This window comes from Chelon labrosus (assembly GCF_963514085.1).
Source record: "Chelon labrosus genome assembly, chromosome: 4".
NCBI classification, from domain to species: domain Eukaryota; kingdom Metazoa; phylum Chordata; class Actinopteri; order Mugiliformes; family Mugilidae; genus Chelon; species Chelon labrosus.
The window spans coordinates 29,569,903-29,595,210 of record NC_140340.1 but is presented as its reverse complement, the minus strand read 5'-3'; the positions used below and the strand labels follow the sequence as shown (position 1 = coordinate 29,595,210).

The following is a 25,308-nucleotide window of genomic DNA, read 5'->3' as shown; positions in this document are numbered from 1 at the left end:
CTAAGTAACATCCACATGAATCCCAGGTCCAAAAGTTTCCCAGCAGAACATTGTATAGTCACAAGGTGGTCAATGTTATTTACTTCTCCTGTCACTGGTCATAATGTTGTGGCTGATCTGTGTATATCCACCATAATCACAATACAGCAATGTATTTCTGTAAGGTATGGCTATAGAGAGGCGAAGTCCCGCCCCCTCTACTTCCGGGTTATGGGACCTATCGTTCGAAAAAATATGAACGGCAGTATGGCGAAAGATAAATTATTTTCTGGTCCCGATCGACTTGTGCCTTGGATTATACATATGTTGTTTTTCAGAATAAAAAATGATTTTACATGTCAAGAATGTCACAGTTTGTCGCAAGATAGTTCAGTAAAACGCTATGGAAAATACGTAATTAAACGATCTACAAGTCCCGCATGCTGGCGCGTACAGAACCGACCAAAACTCCCTTCGTGTAACTACAGCTCTCGACATGACCCGATTTATAATGATTTTCACCTCGTTTCATGCTTCTGCCTTCGTCCTGGAAGAAGACGGTAAAGCTCAACAAGGAGACAGCCATAGTTCTCAGACGAGAGATGTAGTTCACTAAGCGATCTCATATAAAACCTAATATTGTTCAGCTTATTTACGTCAAATAATTTATCTCTTGACGTGAAAAATTATCTTTTAAATCCACACACATCATATGTGAAATTCATGCCACAATTCAATCGGGACCAGAAAATAATTATGATCTCTCCATAGACTGCCGTTCATATTTTTTCGAAAGATAGGTCCCATAACCCGGAAGTAGAGGGGCGGGACTTCGGCTCTCTATTCAGTAAGGTACTGTCACTTGGCTAAATCTCAGAACTACAGTGAGTATTTAACAAAGCTTTATTTTTCTTTAACGTTTCAATTAACTGTTGTGTGAGTCAGGTTTTGCCAGAACATAGAATATACGCCTTTGTCCAAAGAGTCAACACAGCGTGACAATTAAAGAGGGATTCATTTAACAAAAGTAGAAGTGGAACAGAAAAGAGGCAAAGTGCCGTTTCTAATTAATTACTGCAACCATACTTACTGTTCCAGAGTTGACATATTTCTTTTTCTTCATTTTCTTCTTGGTATTAATCACCTAAAAAAAAAAAATATATATATATATATATGAAAGTTAAAGTTAGCTACAGTGTGACTGGAACGGCTTATAATTGATTAACTTTGACTTTAAAGCAAAAATAAAACTATATAATACATGTTTAAATATAACATACAGATTAGTATGTGTAGATATGCTGTATATAGGAGAGTGTTATCTTCCCCAGGAAAAATAATAATAATAATAATAATTTCAATTACATTTCCATTTCTTACTTCCTTTAACGCATAAATACTCTTTGTTTTTACTGTAATTTTCTCCTAACTGGATGCAGCAGATGTAATGAAGACATCTACTATGTGGGCAGCATGAGGAAAATCACAGAGATGTATGTGGTTTGTAGGCAGGAGGAAAAACGGGTTTGTCCATTTGACTGATGGGAAAAATACTAAGTTAGCAAGAAAGGTGAAAAAGCCTGCAAGAAAAAACAGCTGCACGTTATGAGAAGCACATCTCATGTAAGATCACTTAGGAACGCTTTATGTAGAAATATACATACGCACGTCACTCACGCTATTAAATGGACAAAGAACTGAAATTCAAACAAGAATCTCTGGTTACAATGAATTGATGGGTGAGGTAAGCTTAAGGTGCAAGACTTATGTTCGCTTTGCCAGTTTTCTGTCAGCTCCAGAACAAGAGAGAAATGTCAATCGGGAGACCAAAGACGTCGGAGCTCATTACCTCAATTCTCTGTAGCTGCTAGGCATGAAAAGTGACAGCCCCTAATTTAACATGGAGGGATGGCAATTTGTCTGACACACTGAACAGTCTGCTGATGCAAAAACTAAAGGGCCTTTCAGTCTCACTGGGAGGTAGAGCGGACAACAGTAGCGTATAATGGGGCTGACGTCTAAAAGACAGGTATTTGTCCTTTGCTGAAGGCCACCAAACCACAGAGGCATGGAGCCATCGACAGGTCGTCTTGACTTTTAACTACCACTCAAAATTTCATTGATGTAATTATTTTTAGAAAAGATTGATTATTGGTGGTAGCCTAAATACTTGTAAACCTACAACTGACGAGACTTTAATAAACACAGGAAACGCCTATGTCATTTTTAGGCCTTGCAGTAAAATCTCGGACCTTAAGATGAGACATTTAAATGAGCTGCGTTAGTAATTTGCATAAAGAGCCGTATTGTATGCTGTTAAGAGACGCTGTAAGCCGTCCCCTGAGAAGAACTGAGAAATGGCTATGATCGTTCTAAATCCGCGGATTGTCCTCTTATTAATCCTGTTTCATGCTGCAGCTAATAGCGCCATTCCTCTGTGTGTCAGCATCCAGGTGATTACAGAGGCAAAATAAATCTCGAGGTTTGGACGAAGAAGAAGAACATGGGGTGAAGAAATATTTAATTGGACGTATAACATCTGGGGGAAGGTGGGGAGATATTGTACTATTGTACTATTCAAGTGCCCTTTAAAAATGAATTAATGCTGTTTGGAACAGCTTTTTAAATTTGTTCTGTAATCTCAATAAATATATTTATTTGCTGCAGGGGTATAAAAAAAAAAAAACATGGAAAAGAATGTGCCCTAAGCAATTGAAAACTGTATGTCAAACAGTGGTGTGAAGGATAGAAATGTCAGTCGTGTCAGAAATGGGATCCAAGATATCCGACGTAGAGGGATTCCAGATCTCAGGAGTGAACAGACACTGTGTTCAGTAGAGAGAACACTGGAGCTGCTCACCTCGTACACATTAAACTGGCTCTGCCCTCGAGCTAGCTCTCTGTAGCTGGTCGTAAAATCCCCAATGAAGTCGTGGCTGGGAGAAAGAATAAAGTAGGAGAAATACCAGTGAGTATTACAAATAAATAAATAAATAAAACACGGGGTACAAATAAGAGGGCTGGCGTTTGGGACATGATGTAGTTGCTCCGTGACAGGAAATTAGATTCTCGAGTGAGTACTGATGAAGAAGTGTTATATGAACCTCTGTGGGCTTTTGCATGAGTTGAATGTTGAACCGAATGTAACTGTATGTTAATGATTCCACGTTTTAGCAATTGCACTCACCTGCCGTCCCGATCCCAGTCATACACCTCCACCTTGATGGTTCTGGGGAGACAAATGAGGACACACACAGCAGTAAGAATAGTTTTAGAGCAATGTTCTTGGTAACAAGTTGCCGCAAGGAGATGGAGCTGGTCCAGATGTAATGGAGTTATAAATGTTCTCAACTCTGTAAAGTCTGTAAAACGTGCTCACTGAAATGAACATCTTCACTTTAAAGACAACTGGGGAACCTCCAGTTGGAGGAAGAATTATTAACGTCTTCTGGTGAGATTGTTGTTTTCAAGGTTCACACTCGACATGCCAGTAGTTGGTACTATGGCTGTGATGCCATAATGAGTGTTGTGGGCGCCATTAAACATTTTCTGTTGTCTTAAAAGAGACAAACTGAGAAAATAAATGACTCATGTGGACGAATGAACCTATTACCATGAGCACCAGCATCAAACTAGCAGTTAAATACACAGTGGATCTCTGAATTTTCCTCTCTTTTGGGGAAAATAACCACAGTCCTCTGACTAAAACATAATTAAGGCTTTTGTAATTAAGGACGGAAGTGAACCACACACAAGACAACGGTTTGAAATGCTAAGGGAATCCTGAAATCAGTTGAAACAGATGTCACTTGGCTCTAAAACCGGCATGCATATCAGTGTCAGAACACAGCTGAGCATCTGCTTGCATCTTAAAAGAACAAAAGTCAGTTTATAAAAAGCACTCCACTTCCAAAAATTGAAACTTGCAGCACATGTTTACTTCTAACATCCACACGAACATCCCCCAAAAAGAAAAAGACACACTGACGACATTTTGCACAAATGCGGCAGAAACAATGTCCCTGTAGAAGAGAAAGAGAAACTTTTCTCAGCACTTTCATGCCTCAGAAGCTTTGATCTCACCCCCATGTCTCCAGTCTCTCCCCAATTCGTCTTACACAAGTACTGACACCATCCACATCCAAAGGAAATAGAAGCAAGCGGTACATCATAGAGACTTTCCTGTCGCTGAGGAACTGAGAGACGCCTGATATAAGCCCAGCTTCCTCCCTGCCACCTGGCCCCTATCGTTGCATGGTGACGGTTTGTTCTTTTGAGGTTATCTTCAAGGCGGTGAGCGACAGAAAATGTGTTTGTCACATAGGTGGTAGAAACATGGTGCTTCTCCCCCAGCATGGAGAAAAAAAAAGAGAAAATGGGCTGAGGTGAGACATATAGAAATGGCAGAAAAGGAAAGTAAAATGGTAGAGAGAGCAATCATATTTCCCCTGACCAGTCCATGTGCGGAGACAAATGAAGTGCTAAGTGTTACTCCAATAATGGACCTGGAAGTTGTTATCTTGCTGGCTCAAAGCCATTTTGCCATAGCTTATTTTTTTTCAATCTCCATATCCTAACTAACGGCTTTATCAAAGGACTCGGGCGCTCACATCCTTGAGTGGCCCTCGAACCCTCAGAACAATATACACTCCAAAACTAATCTGCCACAGATATCTTTGGCTACCATTCTAAGACATCTTTAATAAACATGACTCATCTTCACTCACGTTGCCCGTTTAATTGACTGAAAAGGGGAGCTCTACATTTGACACAGAGCTATTCCTCCGCTCAAATTACACAGATCTGTCTGTGATCTTTTGCCAGGGACAGAAATAGACAATGTTTGAGCCACCCAGGCTAGCATGTTAATGAGGAACATTTGATTCTTTTCATGTTTTTAATGATATATTAGCACTGGAATATACATTATGTACCACCTACGCTGATGAAACACACCGCATGATGGGTGTGACGGATGTATATACGGAAAGACGGAGATTTCATTTTTTCCACATCAGTGGTTGAGCAGAATATACCCACTCCTTCATTCCTCTACATTCTCCCTCTTCTTGTTCTCCTTGACTTACTCATCTGGAACAGGGCCCTTGACATATTGGATTTCTGGTTTCCTTTTTTAAAACCTGCAAGTATACTTGCTTTTTCCTGCCTATTATCCGTTACTCTCATCTGATTCCTTTCTTCCGTCTCCTTCTTGCACGCATTGCTCCGTTTCTCATGTTGATCAGACACTTGCTGTCACCAGGGATTCAACTGGATCCTACCACTCGGAGGACGACCTGCCTCATCACTGTGCCACCCTGTCAACAGCCAAGAAGATCGTGGGTTGTTGTTTTTTTTTGTTTTTTTTTATCCCTGCCTGTGTGTTTGCAGGTTACTTGGTTACCTACTGATATGATAAATATAGCTTACTGAAGACGTTTGGCTATGACCCCGGGAGATTTGCATTTGTTGTTTCCAAGCAATAAGAAGCACCACATTTTGTATGATGGTAGCTTTGAAGTGGCGTATATATTCAGGTATGCAGCTTATCTGCAACTCTGGCCAGGATGATTTACCATACTTGGAAACAGCCACAGACACGAATCAGTGCACATTGTGGAGGCTGCAAATCAATGAAGTTACAGCCTTTTAGTCTGTAACACACACCGCACACTTTCTTTTGCTCCCTGACGTTAGCCTTTGAGGAAGTGTCTCTTCTCAGCCAGCAATACAAAGCATCCTCATAAAACTGCGCCAAGTCTGGGGAGAAGAGTATCTCAGTCTGGAGATATACTTGCCTTTTAACCGTATCTTCCCAATGACCTCCATTTGGGCCGTGACAGAACTATTCAGATACTTTTTTACAATGTTACTGAGAGATACCACTAGAGAACCAAAGAACACCATAGAAATAAGACCAAAAAGATCTTCCATATTATTCATTTACCACATTATTTCAAGCAAAATGGGTCTTTGTGGACAAGTGTTCGACAAAATTGCTTTTCGAACTCGGGCATTGGATGTCTGTCTGGTGGACAAAACATGCCACTGGCTGATTTCCTTGACAATTCTTTATATGGTACTGATCTATAGCTGCTGCCATTCTGACAAGCATAAATGTCACTGCTCACGTACACTACCGAAGCTCCGAACGTATGCAGGATATGCAAGGCACCCATCACTCTTATATAAACTGTGAGCTCACAAATACAAAGATGCAGCAAACACATCAGTGCATAGAAAAAAAGTGGATGCACGGGCTTCCATCAATCTGTGATCCTCACTCTGAGGATGTGTTTTGGACAATTTTCAAAGTTAGCTGTTCATACAACATTCATTCATTCATTCATTCATTCATCTTCTGTAACCCCTTGTTCCTGTTAAGGGTCGCGGGGTCTGCTGGAGCCTATCCCAGCTGTCATCGGGCGAGAGGCAGGAGTACACCCTGGACAGGTCGCCAGTCCATCGCAGGGCTAACACAGAGACAGACAAACATTCACACTCACACTCACACTCACACCTACAGCCAATTTAGAATCACCAATTAACCTAACGAGCATGTCTTTGGATGGTGGGAGGAAGCCAGAGTACCCGGAGAGAACCCACGCAGACACAGAGAGAACTGTTCATACAACATAACATCTGAATTGATTTGCATGCATGGTGGTGATCTTTTGAGGGATTGTTCACATCAGACGCATACACAATCTGTTTACAGGCCTCAAAAACTGATCATGTATAACAAATGTGGCTTTGTAGTAATCAGTAAATAGAATGACTTGTGGATGTACATGTTCCTCACTCAACTTTAAGAGCTTATAAGGCAGCTGTCCGACCAAAACTACACCTTTATCATTTCTGTTGCCTGACTCTCTGGGATCACACTCTTTTTAAGGGTGGCCTCCCACTGTTCTAATTGAGCTATTCTAGCCAGAATACACACCTGGCCTTGTTATCACCAGCTGTGAGGAGATCAACAGTGTACTGCTCTGAGGGATTGGATATGAAGACACCACTGAACCCCAGAGATCCCCTTAGCTGTATCTGAATTGAAATATGCTGATTTGTGTTGAGAGATGTGAACTCACAAAAGGACTGCATTTGATGCGGTGTTACAAGGGCAATTTTATCCATTAGTTGTACCGGGGAGTTGCCCTCCCATGGTAAACAGACTACAACATCGGGCTTTTGAAATAGTTTCCAAACAGAAGTTGCAGAGTATACATGAAAGATGTTGGAAGCTGCTTTTGGAAGGAAAATGCATGTTCTGGAAACTTTACTTAAGTCACGCATACTTAAGATACACCCCCGTGTTTCCCTTAAACAGTATTCTGTGAATAAACAGGGCAGACAGATAGACAGACAAGTGAAATACAGCTGTCAGTGAGGTCTTTACAGTCACTTCTCAAAGGAACTAATTGTTTTCAGGTGAAAAAGCAGTCATCATCTGACTTGAGAGTTTCTTTGAAAGAGGATTTTATAGATCCAGGCCTGAAGTGCACTCTCTCTCTCATATGGTAAGCTAACCATGAGAGAGCCATGAGAGTTTAAAATGGATCTCCCATTTAAAACCTGTTAGAGTAAATGGCACTTTGAACCGAGTGGAGTAGTGCAGCAATATTTTTCAGGTGCCTAACAGCGTTTATTTGTCTGGTTTGGCAGGGAAAGTCATGCAGTCAGTGCAAAGGATATGAAATCTTTTTTAGCCGAGACCCTGTATCTTCCTCCATTTGCTCGTTTAGAGATGTCAGCCAGAAGAGCAGCAGAGTGGCCCATTTGGAAATTTTAAGTGCCTATGGTTGAATTAGCCCCATCTTCTCTTTTTGCCCTTTGGTGCCACTAATGAGAGGAACGTATCTAAACTAAAGTCCTGATATAATTAGAGCAAATGAATCAGCAGCAGGTCATCCACTGACATACTTGTGCAGCCTTGTCTCCTCAACTAATTCTTAAAGGCTTCTCCACCGTGTGCCGGACTTGGAGTGGTGGACTAAGGTCAGTGGCAACCCACATAACAAGCAGCTTGGAATCACTGAGCACTGCTTTTTCACCCAGATACAACAACTCCATATAATGGATACCTGTAGTGAAAGCATTCTGCACTTGGTCCACATGTGTAACACTGGCTTACTCTGACTCTTAAGGGACATTTTATTTTGAAGGGCTGAGTCCTTTCAGAAATCAAAGTGTTCTCTGGGAACCCAGAAAACATTATTATTATTTTTTTAAGACAGCATACCTCCTTCAGGCTAGAGCTTAGTATAATTCTTTTGGCAGATTCTTACTCTTGCTGTGACAAAAACAAAAACAGTCTTTTATGTAGCTCATAAGAAGTAGATGACTTCAAGTTCCATTCCACTGGGAAGATAGATCAGACTCAGGGGCAATCAAGTAATTGATTGGGGCCCTGTTAAAAAACAAAAGAGAGAATGCTCGACCAGATGGCTACCTAGCATATTTAGCAATACGAAAATAAAATAAACCCCCTTAAACCTATAAAGACCCTATAGTGCATGGATAAGCCACCACAACACCTCCTATGGTCCTCCTCCTATATGGACAGATTTTGATAGTTGAGACAATGAGATAGCGCACATATGGCTTTTCATGGGCCCCCCAAAATCTAGTATTGCCACTAATCAGACTTTAACATTGACATACATTTAAATATGGTATTATTTTACTGTGCATCCCAAGCATAGGCTGTACGCGATGGCTCTTATGCAGTCAGCAGATGGAGCTGTGTGTACCACATTCACGAGAAAAGTCAAAGTGTGCAGCTCACTCTTGTGGTATTCACAGGAAGGCCAGAGATTATGAGGAGGAGTCTGAGGAAAATGTTGATAATCCCAACAGTCCTCCTCCTTTGCATTTCCTTCATGGTCATTAGTTTGCTCACTGTTAGCACCACATTTACCGAGCAGCAATATCATGACTTATACTTAAAATTATCACTTGAACACCAAGCTTGCTCTATACATTGATTTCCTACATCGTCACCACAGGCTCACGAGTTACACTGAAGGCAGCAACAGGGTCGGAAATTCCAATTCATCTCCTTTGAAACAAGTCATGTCTCATAGCTCCGACCAGTGGCCTCGCAGACTGATGTGACGATAGTGAGCATGTCACGTTATATATGACAGGAGATGGTGAGGGCTTCGACTTCAGGTCCTCAGGGTGAACTTTTTCATTCTTTTGCAAACTCTTCTAACTCTTCAATCAAAAGGCCATTCCTCTCTAATCAAATCAGTTTTGGTTAAGCATTTCTTTCAATTAGAAAAGTGATCTTTATTGACTGAAATTATGTGATCCCTTTCTTGTCTAAATATAGACTTTTGATTAATGTAAAATAAATACTTCTGAACAGAAGTAGATGCCCCCCTTCCTCCCGCCTCTTTGCACCACATTAACACTTCAAATCAGGGGAAGCGTTCATTTATTTGATGGATGTAAACAGTAATTACATAGATCAAAAGGATTGACAGCCTAAAGGGCTGAGCTTGTTGCATGATAATTCACCATCATAGAGGCCTGAAAACAATTCATTAGTGGGTCTCAAGTACTATATAATTAAAAAGATAGACAGACAGACCTCTTCACTCCCCTTTCTCCTAGAAATATGGACGTAAGAAACAAGCAAACACCGACACACAAAGTTTATGTCTCACCCACACACACAAATCTATGATCTGTTTATAGCACTGGCTTGGTGTTATTCCAAGACTTGCAGAATCTCAGGCTCTTTCAGCTCGTGGCTTGTCACATTGCATTACGCTCTGTGTGTGGGCGTGTGTGCAAGCATGTTCGTGTGGCACAGGAGCATCTTGGGAAGCGCCTTTGATGCCCAGCCCAGTCCCTTGTGTATGATTGGCTCTGACAGGGTAGTGACCCCTTCCTGCACTCATGTGTGATTGGCTGGCTGACATGGTTTGCCTAATATTTCCCAAGTATCTAAATCCTTCTCGAGGCAGTCCCATACATCCGTAAAGCAGCCTCATCGCTGTCTGTCTGGATTTATCTCCGTTCTCTCAGCACACACCAGGTTCTCAGCATTCTCAGTAATTAAAGTACAAACAAGATAGGACACCTCTGAGAGAGAAATGAGAAAAAGAGGGAGAAGCAGAAGAAAGATATTCCACATGAAATATCCCCCACCCCACACTACTAATCTGCCTGTCACTTCATTTTCATCTATCCTCACAGCTCCTTTGTGATTTTGCTTGTTTTCTTCCCAGCACTGTCTCATAAATTAGAAACAGGTAGATAAGCTGTGACGAAAGTGAATTCATAACCCCTCTGACACAACACATCTGAATTCAGTCTGTGCCAACGGGGAAAAGGAACCCATCATTATTTTAGACATTTATGATGTATTCAAAGTCTAAAAAGTCTAAAAGCAAAGATAAATGGTCCAAATTATGAAAAGGTGTTCGAATCTATTTGAGTAGTACATTCTTAATCATCAAATATCAAAATTCTTTGGGTCTGGTCTTCATTTTCATTATTTCATCTGAGATAGACGTCTCATCTCTAGCTGGACACTGAACATTTTGCTAAAACAACGCAAAACGACTTTATTAGCTATAGCTAGTTAGCAAGCTAATTGAGCATATTTTCTCCCTATGGGTTGGTTGAGACACTCTGCTCCCATTTCATTGTCTCAGAATGATTTAAATATGCACTTGGTGGCTGCACCCATGATACTGTGTCAAAGCTAACACAAAGTCAGGATCCTCAGCTGATTTTTATTATTATTATTATTATTATTATTATTTTTATTATTTTTATTATTTTTATTATTATTATTATTATTATTATTATTATTATTATTTATTCTTCCTACTTGTCTTGCAAACATGGTCATTTAAAATGTAAGACCAGACTCTCAGTACATTCTACAAAAAATCTGTAAGACTTCTTAACATAAATTCTAAACGGTGCATTTGTTTTAGTGAAACGGCATGTTTTAATGTTGAAGCTACAGACTGTGCAAGCAAGATAGACGTAGCTGTTTCTAAAGAGTGGAGCCAATCTTTAAATGGTTTGCAGTCCAATAAAAATGAGGGTTACTCTGAGCCTGCTCCGCTAAACTACAATTCAAAAAATGTTCATTACTCCCATTAAGTAATAATTCAGTTCCATAACTCCATAATTAAGTAGACATTAGGCTTCAAAGAGAGGCATACTGGGGGTGTGTGCCATGCTTCAGTGAATGTCTGCTCTATGGTTGCAGGTTGAATTCCCCTCTTGCTCCTCCCCAGCACCTCCGTCTTGACCATATGTAGTCACTTCTGCCTAAAAAGAAAAAAAAAAAGCTCCACCATTGTGGTCCACTATCCCATGGCTGAGGTCACTGTGGTCACATCTATAATTTTTGTGCAGTACCAGAAAAGATGTTTTGGGGATGAGATCTATTATATATTATATATACTATTACTGTAAAATGCTAACTTACTTAATACAATAGTCATAGCCTGTTACCTATTATTGGGTACATTTTATTTTTTGGTTTCAATGCCAAACCGCAGTTCGTTGTGTATGTGCCCGTACTATGCAATAACAATAAAGTTGAACTAATCTAATGTGCCAAATAACAAGTTTGGTCAGTGTGAAAACTCAAGTCAAGATAACAGTCACTTAACACGTAATGTTGTATCTAAATTTAAGTGTTATAACGGCACATTCATAGAAAATCGCTCAGGTATTATCTCAGAGGAGAAAGGTGCTGATAACAGAATCACCAGAAGATAAGAGGGCAGCGGAAATTAGAGAGGCTCATTGTGTCTAACCGGTGCTGTTCTAGCAACAATCAATAGAGAGGGATGTCCTTAGCACATGGCTGCTTCAACATAATGTTGAAGCGGGAACAATGGGAGGCTTAACACTGCGCCACGTTGACCTGGTATTGATTTCTGCTGGTTAAACTGGGGGTAGTAATGGCTGTCATCGGTACGCAGTTTGTCAGTTTGAGAGACACTGATTAGAACCAAGAAGGCAGTTGATAGATTGAGTCAACAGAAATCAATGATAGCAGATGTCACTGAGGGGCCAACATTATTGACCATTCACTGTGTGCCTATTGCCATGTATCTGCGATCAGATGGGAATAGATGTGATGAATGGAGCCAAGTGCAGCAGGATAAACAGCAGCAGCTGAGATCAGAATGTGGGGAGGTTGCATTGTACCTGTCATAGTCTCCGTTGCAGAGCGCTCGTACTGGGATGGTGAAAGGCTGCCACACAGGATTTAATGTGTTCTTCACCACCTCTGTTTTGTGGCAGATAGTAAACCTAGAAAGAGGAGGGAGGGACGTTAGGAAGTGACAGACATACGAAGAGGTGGCGAAATAAAATTGATTCTTTGTTGCCCACACAAGCCAGAGAAAGAGATAAATATGCAAATGAGGGGAGGAGCATGCAACTGAAAGGATGGAGGGAACCGAAAAAGGCAAATCCTACAGTCAAATCCTTCAGTGACAGGAGGGATGCTTTAAATAGGCCTTTGTTTACTGCTCGACCTGTCTCTCAGTTACATTGTGCCTCAGACCACAGAGAATAATTGAATATTTTAGTCTAGCTTTTGAATCCTTTCCCTTGACCGCTAGTGCAACAGTGATACGCAAATATGTTTCTCTGACACTGAATATTTTTCAGAGAGCAGATACCACCCAAAGACCCCCTTGAAGAGTAACAACACATACTCAATTTTATGTTTTTGGGTTTCTTTTTAAAAAAAAAAAAATCCAAAGCCATGGATTACTTGTGCTCCACTAAGTGCCTCTAGCCTTTTAAAGCCCCACGAGTCCTTTAACCACACAGACCTCTAATTTGTACCCCCCTCTAGCACCAACAACAGATACTTGTGGCATGTCTGTGGGGATCCACTTCCCATTCTGTTATGTATGGTAAAAAAAAAAAAAAATAGTGAGAAAAGCGAGAACACAACTAATGAACCACTTGCTAAAGGAACTCTGGCTAGATAGGGCTTACGCTGCCACAACTGCAGAACCCCTAGGGAGGTTGAACAGCACTCTGGGAAAGTGTGAGGAGATGTTATGCATCCCTGTGTGAATTGCCTCAGGAACTCATTGTGTTTTCCCTCTTTATGGAAAATGCAGATGCAGTGGGGTTTTCTTGTGTCTTAGGTTTTTTTTTTCCATTAATTGCCTCTTTTTCCTATTTGCTCTCCTGGAGTCATTTGTGTTGACTCAGTCATGGGAGTTGTTGTGGTGGTGAGAAATGGATACACGCCTCTGTAGCCTAAAATGTGTATGCCTCAGTAACTCCTGCAGCAGTCCAGATTCTTATTTAGTCTCTCCTGTTTTGTGTGTAGTATCTCTTCAAATGTTTCCTTAACCCCCGATGGCTTCTATTTGAATTCTTTTTGTGTCTCTGAACTGATTTTTCTGGCTCATAGACTGATCCTTCTTCAAGAAAAGACAACCTGGTATGTTAACCATGCACTTCACAAAGCTTTTCTGGACCAAAATGCAAATGCAGCAACTTTGGTGTAGCTTTTTGATCAGAGCTTCTAAACCGTACCAGGCCTACTTCTGTGTGTCTCAGGAGGCTTCCTCAAACACCTGCTGCATCATTTAAAACAATCAGAAAGAGAAAACACAAAAGAACTCACGTCCCATCCTCGTTGCTTCTGTAGAAAACCATGAAAGGGTCCGACTTTCCAAAGAAGTCCTTTTTGTCCAGCTTGTTGGCACAGAACTGCATGGTGGCACTATCCTGTAGGAGTACATGGAGTTGTGGGAAAAGAAAAAGAATGTGTATAGCAAGTTCTTCATGTTATTAATAATGCTGCCTTATTTCTATTTTGCTTCCCTGCTCCTCTGCTTTTATCTTTTCAGCTCACAGTAGGGCAGCAGATGGACGCACACTGCATGATGAAAATGGCTCTTTTCATCTGATCTTTTTTGACATGTTGCCCTGTATATTTTGACCTGTATACGTATATGTATGGGCACATTCACCTTCACTGCAAATTTGTGTAATTTGGGTTTTTGGTTTATAAATGAAATCCTCAATTGTGAAATTTATTTTCTTTCTCCCTCTGTTCAGAATCTTTGGCACGTCTGAGTTTTGCCAGTATACAATAAGCAATACAGGGTAATGGCAGCCGTTGAAGATGATGAATCGTCAGTAATTAAAGGTAGTCACATTACTACGATGATATGGAAATGGTTCTGTTTTACAATCTCCAAAGGGGAACAGCCACTGTGCTGTGTAAAGATTGTTAAAGGTCTATTAAAACTAAACTTAGCCACACAACAAACCCGTGGCAGCACCTGGAACTTAATCACGCAGTGAACGGGAGAAATGTACACCTCTGTCAGACTGCGATGCCAGCATTTGATTCTGATGCAACCTCCAGAGACGGAGGTAGCATTATCCCGTTTGTACAGCAAGACAAGAGAGAAGATTGTGATGCAGCTGTTTGACTCAACAATGATAGATCTCTGGACCAGCAGAAGCATGCACCCTGACACAAGGCTGACTGTTCCTTTCACTGACAAGGACTGTAAGTGGTGATGTTATTCTGATGTTATTCTTCTGCTCAACAGTGGCACTTTATTACAGAAGAACGTGCACTTAAAGTGGTGCACAGCTTCATAATAACATGCCTTTCTGCTGAACAGAAATTAAAAGTTCAGCCTGTTTCTTGTAATATTTTTCACTCATTGTCCAGCAGTGGCGTTATTTTAATGTTAATATTGACACCCTTGTAAATGCTGGCATTTAAATTTTGTTGGTCGGACATCACATATGCCAAAGAAATGCTAAAGAAAACCATTTTTAAATCTTGTTTTGTGTTAAGCTCGTTAATTAAAACACTGAAAACACTCTAGATTTAATTTTTTGGGCTTGTCGCCCAGTCCTTGTACAGTACCAGACACATGCAGTGTTTTTTTTATTTGCTCTATTCATTTTCTGAACAATGCTGAATACATTTTGCTTTGCTAACAGTTTTGCACACTCTTGGCATTCTCTCAGTCAGCTTCATGAGGGCTTCACCTAGGTCTATCTTGAAGGAGGTCACACATATGCTGAGCTTTAGTTGGCTGTTTTCCTTCACTCTGTGGTTCAGCTCAGCTCAAAGCACTTCAGTTGGATCTAGGTCATGTCACCGAGGAAGCCAGGTCAATTGATGCAGCTCTCCATCACTGTCTTTCTGAGTGAAATAGCCCTTACAGTGTCTGGCACAATAGCAGTCCAGACTGGTATCTGGATTCAATTTTTTATAGATAATAGAACTAGACCTACATTAAAGCAACAATTACAAAAAATACATAAGAGCAGACCAGTCAGAGAGAAATATACATTCTCATTGATCCACTCATACATCAACTGCTGCAATAATTGCCACACAAGCAGCCCTGTGAAGCTGCAACGGTTGTTACACACAGAAAGCCAATAGCCAGATGGATCAAAATCGGATACCTTTGTTATTTCTATGTTTGCACTGCTAATGAAGCAACAAATGTTAAGTTCAATGTGCGGGCAGGGGCTGGAGGACAGCCACACTGTTACCGAAAATAATAATGTTTTCTCATCTGTTCATTGGCTCTCTCCTCCCTTTTCATTGCTCTGCCCTGGACTTTGTCTGCCTCATAGATAAATCAAAATGTGAGGGAGAGATTTTCGCTAATTTATTTATTTATTTACTGCATAAGTGGCAAATTGAGCATGCTGGTTATGTGGTCAGATCGACTACATACCACTGTTATTTTCTGGTCTGGTCTCTCCAAAGTGTTGCTGTCTCGTTACTTTTGGCTTTTTTTTTAACCTAAATTGCCATTGTGTATACATACATATATGCAGTATACCTCTCTTTTTATCTTTATAAAAATAAAGTCTGCTTTACTTTATGTTGTAGATGCGCACATATCGGCTGTACACGTGACATCCTACTTGGGTCCTGAACGCACCATAGTCTTGTGTTGTAAATGCTACTGACAGGTATCAATCTGTTTGATTAGCCAATTAGTGATGTTCAAGTTCATCTACCGGGGTTCCAGGTGGGTGGCACTGAGGACGAGAAAGACGGAGCGATAAAGAAAGTCACCGCTAAAACTTACTTCAATAAGCTATATTTATTTAAATTAGTATGATTTAGTTATGTGCCTGCCAGCACGGTTTAGTGTATTTGTTTGCTGGAGAAACGCTCAGCGGGAGCCTTTTTTCTGTCGGGAATTCTACTTAATTGATGCTAAACCGTGTCCTCACTGCAGATTGTTGCTAGCTAGCTCCTCGTGCCAGCAGTATGAGAGACTTGTGTTTGCGAAACACTTACTGCACCAAGCTGCTGCAAACCTACTGGATGCTTATGAATGTGGACAGAGCCTGAGAATGTGTTTCTTCAGCACAGTGACGGGACACTGCTGAAGGAGGGGTTTGCCAAACTACATCTAACAGCACTCTGCCTCCCAGGACCTGTAAGTACCGTTAAGACACTGTGAACTGGATTCAAACGGGCTCCAACATGCGCGCCAACGGTTTGGTACCATGCACTAATTTATTTACTAAATGGATGGACTTAATTGATATTAAATTCAAAGGTGGGGACCACCGAGCCAAAAATAAATGTTACCTTTGTCATAGTGTATTTCCTTTTAATGAGTAGGGAACTATGGGACCACAGTGGTTTTGTTTGTTTTGGCAGCATAGCTGTATATGAAGATAACCAGGTTTCTCTGCACCCTAGAAAGAGTCAGACATTCTAACTGCTGCTATACACACTTCCCAAATTTAATACTCTGGTATACCTGTCACCCTCTCACCTCTCATGCAAAGAGTGATTACTCAGAATAGCTTTGACCCTCCTGTAAAATAAGAGAACAGAGTACTACAAAAGTAACTGCTATTCCTAATTTGTCCACTGTTTTGGTCAGAGTAGCGGGCAGAACAGAACAGTACTTCTTTGCAGTAAAACAAAGGGAAACATTTGGAGTTGTTGTTATTTATAGGTTATTGTACTATAATATTTCTAGTCCAGCCCACTTTAGATCACACTGAGCTGTATGTGGCCCCTGAACTAAAATTACTTTGAGACCCCTGCTGTAAGTTTAAGAATGGTATGAATGGTATGACTGAAATAGTGTTCTCCATGCTACACGCACAAACAGATGCACACAGTCCCTAAAATTCTCCTCAGAAACTTTTAAGGGGTATAGACATATGCCTGTCAATTGTACTAGTCTGCATAGTATAAATGTCACCTGCTTACAGGCTCCTGTTGTGTGAACTGCTGACAGTCTACAGTCCACTCTAGTTTTATCTATAAACACGACCTGATGCTCCACCGTAGTGCATGTGTGCACACATTGTAATTCCAAACCATAGCATCGTATCAAGCCACTAGCTGTCCTGCTAACATTAGAGGCAGCTGCTTGCCAAGTCTAATTCTAGCACGAGTAATAGTCAGCAAGCTATCTTCCTCTGATACCTGGCATCTGGAATGCTTCAAGTTCATTTCAGCCTCTGAGAGACATCAAACACAAAGGACACTTTGTACACCGGCTTTGTGTTTTCCTGATGCGCTTTTAAGGCTTTTAGTTTCAGGCAAATAACACGTGATGTTGTCAGTTTCAGACCATAAATTTCAGGTATCATGTGGGTTCAAATATTGTGAGTTATGACCATAGTTTTGGCTTCAGTTTTTACAAACATATAATTGAAGAATAATACTGTGAAAGATGTAATTTCACAAAATTTACGTCTAATGAATCCCATAAACGTAGTCACTTAAGTTTATGCGTATCTTCTAGATAGGTTAGACTAATGCACACATCATGAGCAACTTCTAGTCATATTGTAGCAAGTAGTACTCTGTTTACAGTGTAGTACATAGTAAATAGACCACAATCCACAAATCCAAGTGGTTAAATGTGTTTCTGAAACAACCAGAGACCTGTTTAAATTACTTTTAAAACCATAATCATGCATACTTTTTAAGCTTTTTACAGGCCACTAAGGCATGCCGTTATCTGAACTGTAACTCCTTATTTAAGAACAGAAGTTTGAGTCTTCAAATGAAATGATGTCTAATGATGACTAAATTTGCTTAACAATTAATCAGTTGATGAAATGCTTTCTGAACGCTGGTATATCTTTATATCTGAAGGTAACCTAAGACTTTTGTAGATGACAAATACCACAAAAAAAACATTATATACAACAAATAAATCAAAGGCCAGCAACAGGCGCTGGGACATTAATTCTCTTCCTCTGTGGAACGCCCGCTCTCTCTGACAAATAAGCCTGATTGTGCATTTTCTGCACAACTTGTTTATCATGAAATGTAGTGCTTTTCCAAACTGCAAATATAAATCACTTGCCTGCCTACATGTTTACTAGCAGCGTTGCCTGTTCTTGGCTCTCCCTTGTATGGTGGCGGTGCAGAGATGGGGCCAGACTTATCTCTGGCATATGAGATGTAGCTAATCTCTGAAACACAGTGGGTTCATTACAGTACATTCAGGCGCTATAAGAGTAGATTGCTGTTGTTGTCAGAGCTTGAGGCCTTCCACTGGGCAGCCATGGCGCCACTAATGATAGCTTAATAGCTTTTTAATGTTGCAGCTTGGTGCCGGGTGGCAAATCAGCAACAGAATGTGTGCGAGCTTTGCGAGTGTGACAGTCTCTAAACGGAGGGAGAGCTGGCCGTTTCTATACACATGTTGATTTTCCTTTTAATTCCTTTATGCATCTTGCTACAGTGTCTTCTCTGGGTCTTTATCAGACACAGCCAGACGCTGCACAGCCACACACTCGTGAACACATCACATCCACTCCACTCCAGCAGCGAGAGAGGAACTTTATCTGTATTCTGCCCTCACCCCGAGGACACATGCACACTACATGACTGGCATTTGACACAGCCCTCCCACACAAACCTCTCTCACTCTGTTTCTTTCTCTTCAAAACACTGCTTTAATCCTCAGGGAGGCTTTTGGCTCCTACTCTGCTTACTGATGTACAGCTGAATACATATGTCATCCGAACATATGAACATAGAAATATTTGTTGTTGCAACAGATTACATCCATCTTCCATCCCTGGATACTTTTGTCTTTCAACAAGTACCCCACTTCAACAAGTTCCTTACTGTTCGTGAAAGGTGTTTAAGCTTCTAGTTTTAGACAGTGAAGACAATATTATACTTCCCCTTGTAGCTCATAAATAATCAGGAACTCAACTAGCAAGGGACTGAGATTTACATCGGTCAAGGCAAAATAAATAGTGCCGTATGGTCACAGCAAATTTATTCAGTCAAATTTTAACAATGGTCAATTTTCCTGCCTTATGAACAACCTGTATGACAAGTTCACTGGTTCTGTCAGTCACAACACAATAATAACCATAGGGGCTAATTATTAATACGAGATCAATAACTGTGAAGCTACTCCCAGAAATCGACTTAAAATTTAGCACGTCTACTGCTGCGTGGGTGTTGCGTTGGGATTTGTTGTAGACACATGCTACAGCAGATCAAAGGCATGCTGTCTTGCAACATTTACAAGTGAGTCTGTGCAGCAGTTGTGTGGCCGTGAAGGAATTGTGTGGGTTTTCATGCTGCAACCTTTCTGGTTGTTAGCGCTAACTCTTGGAGTTTAACTTGCCTTAAAACCAGCATCAGTCACATTGACCACTGCTACAATATGTTGTTTTTTTGTGAATGCACATCATTCCTGCATAATACTGCAAACTGTAAATATGATAAAATAGCAGTCTATCAGTGTAGCGGCTCTATTTTGCTCCTCGGAGCTGACTATGTTAAGAGCTCGACCACATAACATGAAGCTCATTCTTCACTTGAGCTTTCACTGATTTAAAATACAGAAACAAATTACACAGACATCCAGTGACTTGCTGATGAAGATGTTCTGATCACAGATTCTATTTTTTTGAACAGGCACAATTTGGCAGGGTCGCTGCTCTGAGTCAGCGAGTAAGGACACACCCGGAAATCTCTGTAGAGATAATAGGCACATAAAAGCATTTATGGTGATGGAATGTGTTGGGGATATTAAATATGCATCTGCCTCTGCCTCATTAGCATTCTGTGGCATGAAGACACACTCCTGCAAAGCTCTGTGATCAACGGCCATTTGCTAATATGGAGAGAATCAGAGTATCAATATTTAAAGATGGGGCCGAGCTAGGTAGAGACTCATTCACCCCCTCAGGGGAGAAATAGAGGCGTGTTTGTGACAGGAGAGAAGACGCGTGTGTGTGTGTGTGTGTCACAGCTGAAAGAGTTGCACTAACATTGGAGTTAATGAGGGAAAGACAGAGGTAGGAAAAGTAGCATAAACTGGGGCATTCGCATTACAATCACAAAGACCTGCATTAGTGTGAGTTATTGTATTTGTGTCTCCAGGGGTTAGGCAAATGACAAAAGCAAGACGAAGAAAGGGGAGCAATATAGGGAATCAATTTAACCAAAGTGATGAGGTTGGATGGAGATGGGAAAGGAGGACTTAAGAAAAAATAATGACAAATGATACCCTGCTATTTGTGTGCTATTTCTATGTGTTCACATGACTGCACAGACATGCTCACCATTCATTGTACAGTCATTGCATACATGCGTCATTCCACAAATTAATCATTTGAAATTAGCTTCCCTTTTCTTTGCGTGATTCAAGGACACAAGCAGCAGACATTTGTGATTTATCTTTTCCTGTTGGATTGCGTCATTTAATGCATTGCCAAACAGTTATACATGAGTGGAATGGAGCAATTTCTGCTCCACAAAGCATCTTCTAATCGCTCCACTCCCAGGCGCTCCATGTTTTTTTTTTCTATATTTGATTTTTTTCTATTTTCCACTTGTTCTCCGCTCACGCTGGGAGCAAACCTGTTCCAGTTTGCTCGGCACCAAATGTGGCGAAGGCTGCCCCTCAGATGTATTGCACAATGTGAGGAGAAGTTTAGAGGCATCAAAGAAGACAACAAAGTCAATGGAAACACAGGGAGTGAGGCGAACAGACGAGGAGCCGCTGTTTGAACTTAGGCAGCCGTCGAGAATGTTTCATCTTCAGCAGAATTTTGTGGTTATCCTGAAGCCTTAAAGACACAATGAAAGCAAGCAAGAAATATACAAACTATTAACAAAGGACAAAAAAAGCTGGGGTTCCTGGTGGGTTTGAATTCAGTCTATATGAGCTGTACATGAAACATCTGGACTGCTTGTTGTCAAACTGACAGATGGCAAAACAGTCCTCCAGTTAAATGTGTGCAATTAAAACAAAATGGAATCCACTTGGGCTTGTGTCAGCTGCTTCGTGCTTTATCTTTAGGCGAGAGGGAACATAGAGAGATGCTCTGGGTAAAATCACACTGCTCTGCTCCTAGAGTTTTCACATGGACAAGGCTTAGACTGCCTTTCTGTAGCTGGGCTGCCATTTTAGGAGTTGTGCAGAATTCAATTACAGCATATTTACAGTGATTTGTGCACGAGCAGGTGATTGGTATTGCCATTAAATGTCCTATATGCAATTTTAAGAGGCTTTTATTATTAAATTTTACATACCACCAATAAGTTGTTGCTAGACTGGCGGGGAGATGACTATAATTGTCAGAAGTAGTGCAGGATCAGGATTTGAAAACGGTCCGCCACAGACCCCAAAACATTTTACATTAGCATGGAGCCGTAACCACCCCCACAAAATGGTTGCTCCGGGTGTGTCAACAGAGTGGGAGTTAATCAAATTTATGTAACCCAATATTTTGATAGTCACTGTGTAGACAGATAGCTAAAAAAAATGTAATAACAAGCACATCCATTTTTTTTCTCTAATATACTTAAATTAATTATTTTACTGCTAGGCTTGTGACTTTGATAAAATAGGAGAACAATCTTTTCCTGATTTCCACTTCTCTTCCTCAAGCTCTCATGGTATTTTGTCCATATGCTTTAGATTTATCAAAGTCAGTCTGTTGTGGATTATTGTTAATTATCAGTACTGTTCTACCCTAGGCTACATTTCATTAGGTATTGGCCATTAGATTGAGAAGTAATTAAACAGTCAGAGGACAGTAGGGGTTGTACAGACCAGTCGACTCGTCGGTTTATCGGCTTCTCTCCTGAGCCATGGCGCTTTAAGGATCATGTCGACTAGTCAATGATCACGTGACAATAACAACATTGACACCTCTGAGAAGACAGGTGAGGAGCCCAGTGGGTCACTGCAGTAAACTAGCAGCGGTTCATCAAGTGTGTGGAAACACTTCACTAAAGATGAAACCCATTCTACCTTGACATGCAGAATATGTAAGTCAGTCCTGAAATACAACAAAGTACCACTGCAATACACACTCATCTAAAAAGTGGCTTCTGGACGCTAACAGCTGCCTAGCAGTTCTGGCTGATGTTACTTGAACAGCAAACATTTTGATACACAACTTCACACGTTTAAATCATGAGCTCACGCGGCAAAAGCGACTTAACACCATTTACCCATGAGTGATGACATTTTTTTATTTATTTACTTATATTTTTTGTTGTATGTTAACAACAATTCAATTTTCCAAAGATTCAGATGCACCTTGCCAAAACAAAATCAATCATCATCAATCAAATTCAGCTACCTTAAACATTTTCTTTGTTGTTTTTGTACAGAGTAAACTAACCCTAACCCTAACATCATCAACACATGGGGAAAGATATTTTGGCCTTTGGACTGTTTGCAGGGTTTATGCTGAGAAAGGCTCACTAATTGTTAAATCTAGCTCCATGTTTAAGATATGACACTTGTTTTGATCTTCTCATAAAACTCAAAAATCTCAAATAAGCTCTTTAGTTTCAATAATTTCTCAGGTATCGGCATACTGTAACTACACAACCTACACACATACAGTGTAGTAAAAGCTATGGGGGCTTGTTTGATGTACTTTCAGACTTGTACAACACTGTATTATTTTACTTATTTAAATAAGGCTGATGAGGTTTAATCATGGGTGAACAAATGTATTATATTGTCCGACGGCAGAGAATGTAAGCAAAAACACTGACACACCATGTACTCACTTCTCTCGAGACAGCAACACAAATGGAAGCTGGTGAATAATGTTGGTTCATGAATGCTAAATGCGTGTTAACCGCTTCAATCCTGCCAGACCGGGGCCATCCTAACAAACTCATGTTGTGCAGACAAGCATTTGCCAAAACCCAGAGATCCTTAATTTAAATGCTGGACAAGAGTTACGGTGTCTCCAAATATACCAAATGCCTCTTGGGTTTAGAGGAAAACACTAAAGTATTGACAAAGAACCAGTACGAGGATCTTGTAGCTTCAGCCGTGTTAGGACAAAAGAAAATACAAACTACGTTTTTGTTAATTCCAGATATAAATGCTTAATCTCTCTTCAAAGTTATTGGTAAAAATCAGAGTTTAAAGAGCCTGTGCATTACAGATTTATGAAGTCCTTTGACTGTGCAATAGACTGTGCTAGTGGCGTCATTAGGCTTGTTTTAGCGGGGCTGTAGACTACTGAAAATCCAGTCCACGTTTTCCCTGCGACCTTGCTTGCGGCTCTGTACCCGCAGCCACACAGAGCCGAACAGAACACCGTTAGGAGAAGAACATGAATGGATGGATGGATGCGCAAATGGATATAAGAAAGTTTTTCAGGAAAGTAAGTATTCATCACTGCTGGTAGTAACAATTAGTTAGCTCCAGCCCCCAGCTAACAGCAGAAAGTCCCATGTAATTAATGAAATGCTCCATGTTTGACAAAAAAAAAAAAAAAACCTGGCTTACACACTACAGACAGTCTCTGCGCATGTCTTACCTTTGTTGTTTGCATCAAAAGTTACATTCCAGCTGTAAAAGAACGCTGCTACTTAGCTAGCTAGTTAGTCTGAAATGCACTGTGAAGGTCCTGGTTGTTTATAGAGTTCAGTGTGCACTCTCTTTACCATATCTTTGGGGTGATGGCATTCTTTGATGCTTCCACCCACCAAGTAACTTGCAATTGTAGCCAGTCTTTGCTAGCTGTATGTGAAATTTTGTGTTTTCGCGCTCGTTTGCTCCCATCCTGTGCATCTCCTTGGGGCTAAGCCCCCCCTGTCCTTAAAACGTAGTGACGCCTCTGGGCTGTGTTCTAAAAATGTTTGCAGAGCCCCAAAAAGCATCTATCTGTGTGTTGGTCTCAGCAAGGTATTAAATGTTAAAGCACTGCCATCAGCCAGACATGGTAAAGGAGATAAGTGAATAGTCCTCGGTGTACCTTAGCCACACAGAGTTTCCTGACAAGGATGGAACATACCACAATTTGTGTGGTCACACGATGTGGCAGGTTTTTTTACCTCTGTGGTTAAAAAACAATGTTATGAGAGGAGTGAGAGTGACCCAGAACAGGGAAGTTATAAAAGTCTCTAATGGTACTTCAGTTGGCTGATAATTTTATATGAGGTCATTGACTATGAGAAACCACTTTCACATACAAGTGGCCATGCATATATTGATAAATACACACACATGCACACACAAGTATGCAAAGTATTATGTGTGTCTGCCCCACAGGCTGCAGGAAACAAGGTCAGGCAGGACTGCGTTTTAATTAACCAAAGCTCGGTCTCGCACTATCATCACTGAAGCTGTTTTTATAGCTAAGAGCTGATGCACGGCAGGCGTGAAATAATCCTCTATTGATTCACTTCGGTGTCTTTGTATCTGTTTCTATCAGTTTGACTCTCACTCTTCCACATGTACACACACACACACACAAATATCCTATTTCTCTCATCTCATCGCTGCTCGTTTGCTCTTTCACTTTTTATTTCCCCTTTCTCTCTCACTTTTTCTATTTGTGCCATTTTCTCTTTTTCGTTCTCGTGCTGCTCTTCCATTCTGCATACTGGGAGCCCGGTGAAGCATTCAGAGCTGCACACCACAGAGTTGGCTGAGGGGGCAGTCAGAACTCACCCCATCATGTTCTCGGGCCATTTCATTAGACAGCGGGTCACCCCACAGAGTGATAGCAGCTGCCTATCACTTATATTCTGAGAGCAGTGTGTGTGTGTGTATAGGTGTGATAGCAGATACACTATGTAGATATATAAATAGATGTATAGATAGACAGATCGATATGCAGACAGTCAAACTGCATCAATTAGTTAATTGTCAGTAAATAATTAGAAACTGTTTTGATAGCAAAATAATGTTTAAGTCATTTATTGAGTATAAATCCAATTTCCCCAGCTCCATAAAGATCTTCAGCTTTTCTTTGTTTTGTATATTGAATTGTGGACTCAAAGGACATCTGTCAGACATCCGTTTTGGGTGTAGAGAATTGTGTATGGCATTT

The 25,308-nt window shown here is 40.7% G+C and overlaps 1 protein-coding gene across 2 annotated transcripts in view; it reads right to left on the bottom strand.

Annotated features, from left to right (window-relative positions):
• Positions 1–25,308, bottom strand: part of cpne5b (copine Vb) — a gene marked incomplete at its 3' end in the record, with an annotated part of 121,878 nt that overhangs the window by 18,676 nt on the left and 77,894 nt on the right. For both annotated transcript variants that reach the window (XM_084543597.1, XM_084543596.1), the window contains 5 exons: positions 13,616–13,719; positions 12,169–12,273; positions 3,167–3,208; positions 2,840–2,915; positions 1,070–1,123 (listed from right to left, as the gene is read on the bottom strand). In XM_084543597.1, coding sequence (XP_084399723.1) covers positions 1,070–1,123; positions 2,840–2,915; positions 3,167–3,208; positions 12,169–12,273; positions 13,616–13,719 — 381 coding nt within the window. The remainder of the gene's footprint in view (positions 1–1,069; positions 1,124–2,839; positions 2,916–3,166; positions 3,209–12,168; positions 12,274–13,615; positions 13,720–25,308) is intronic.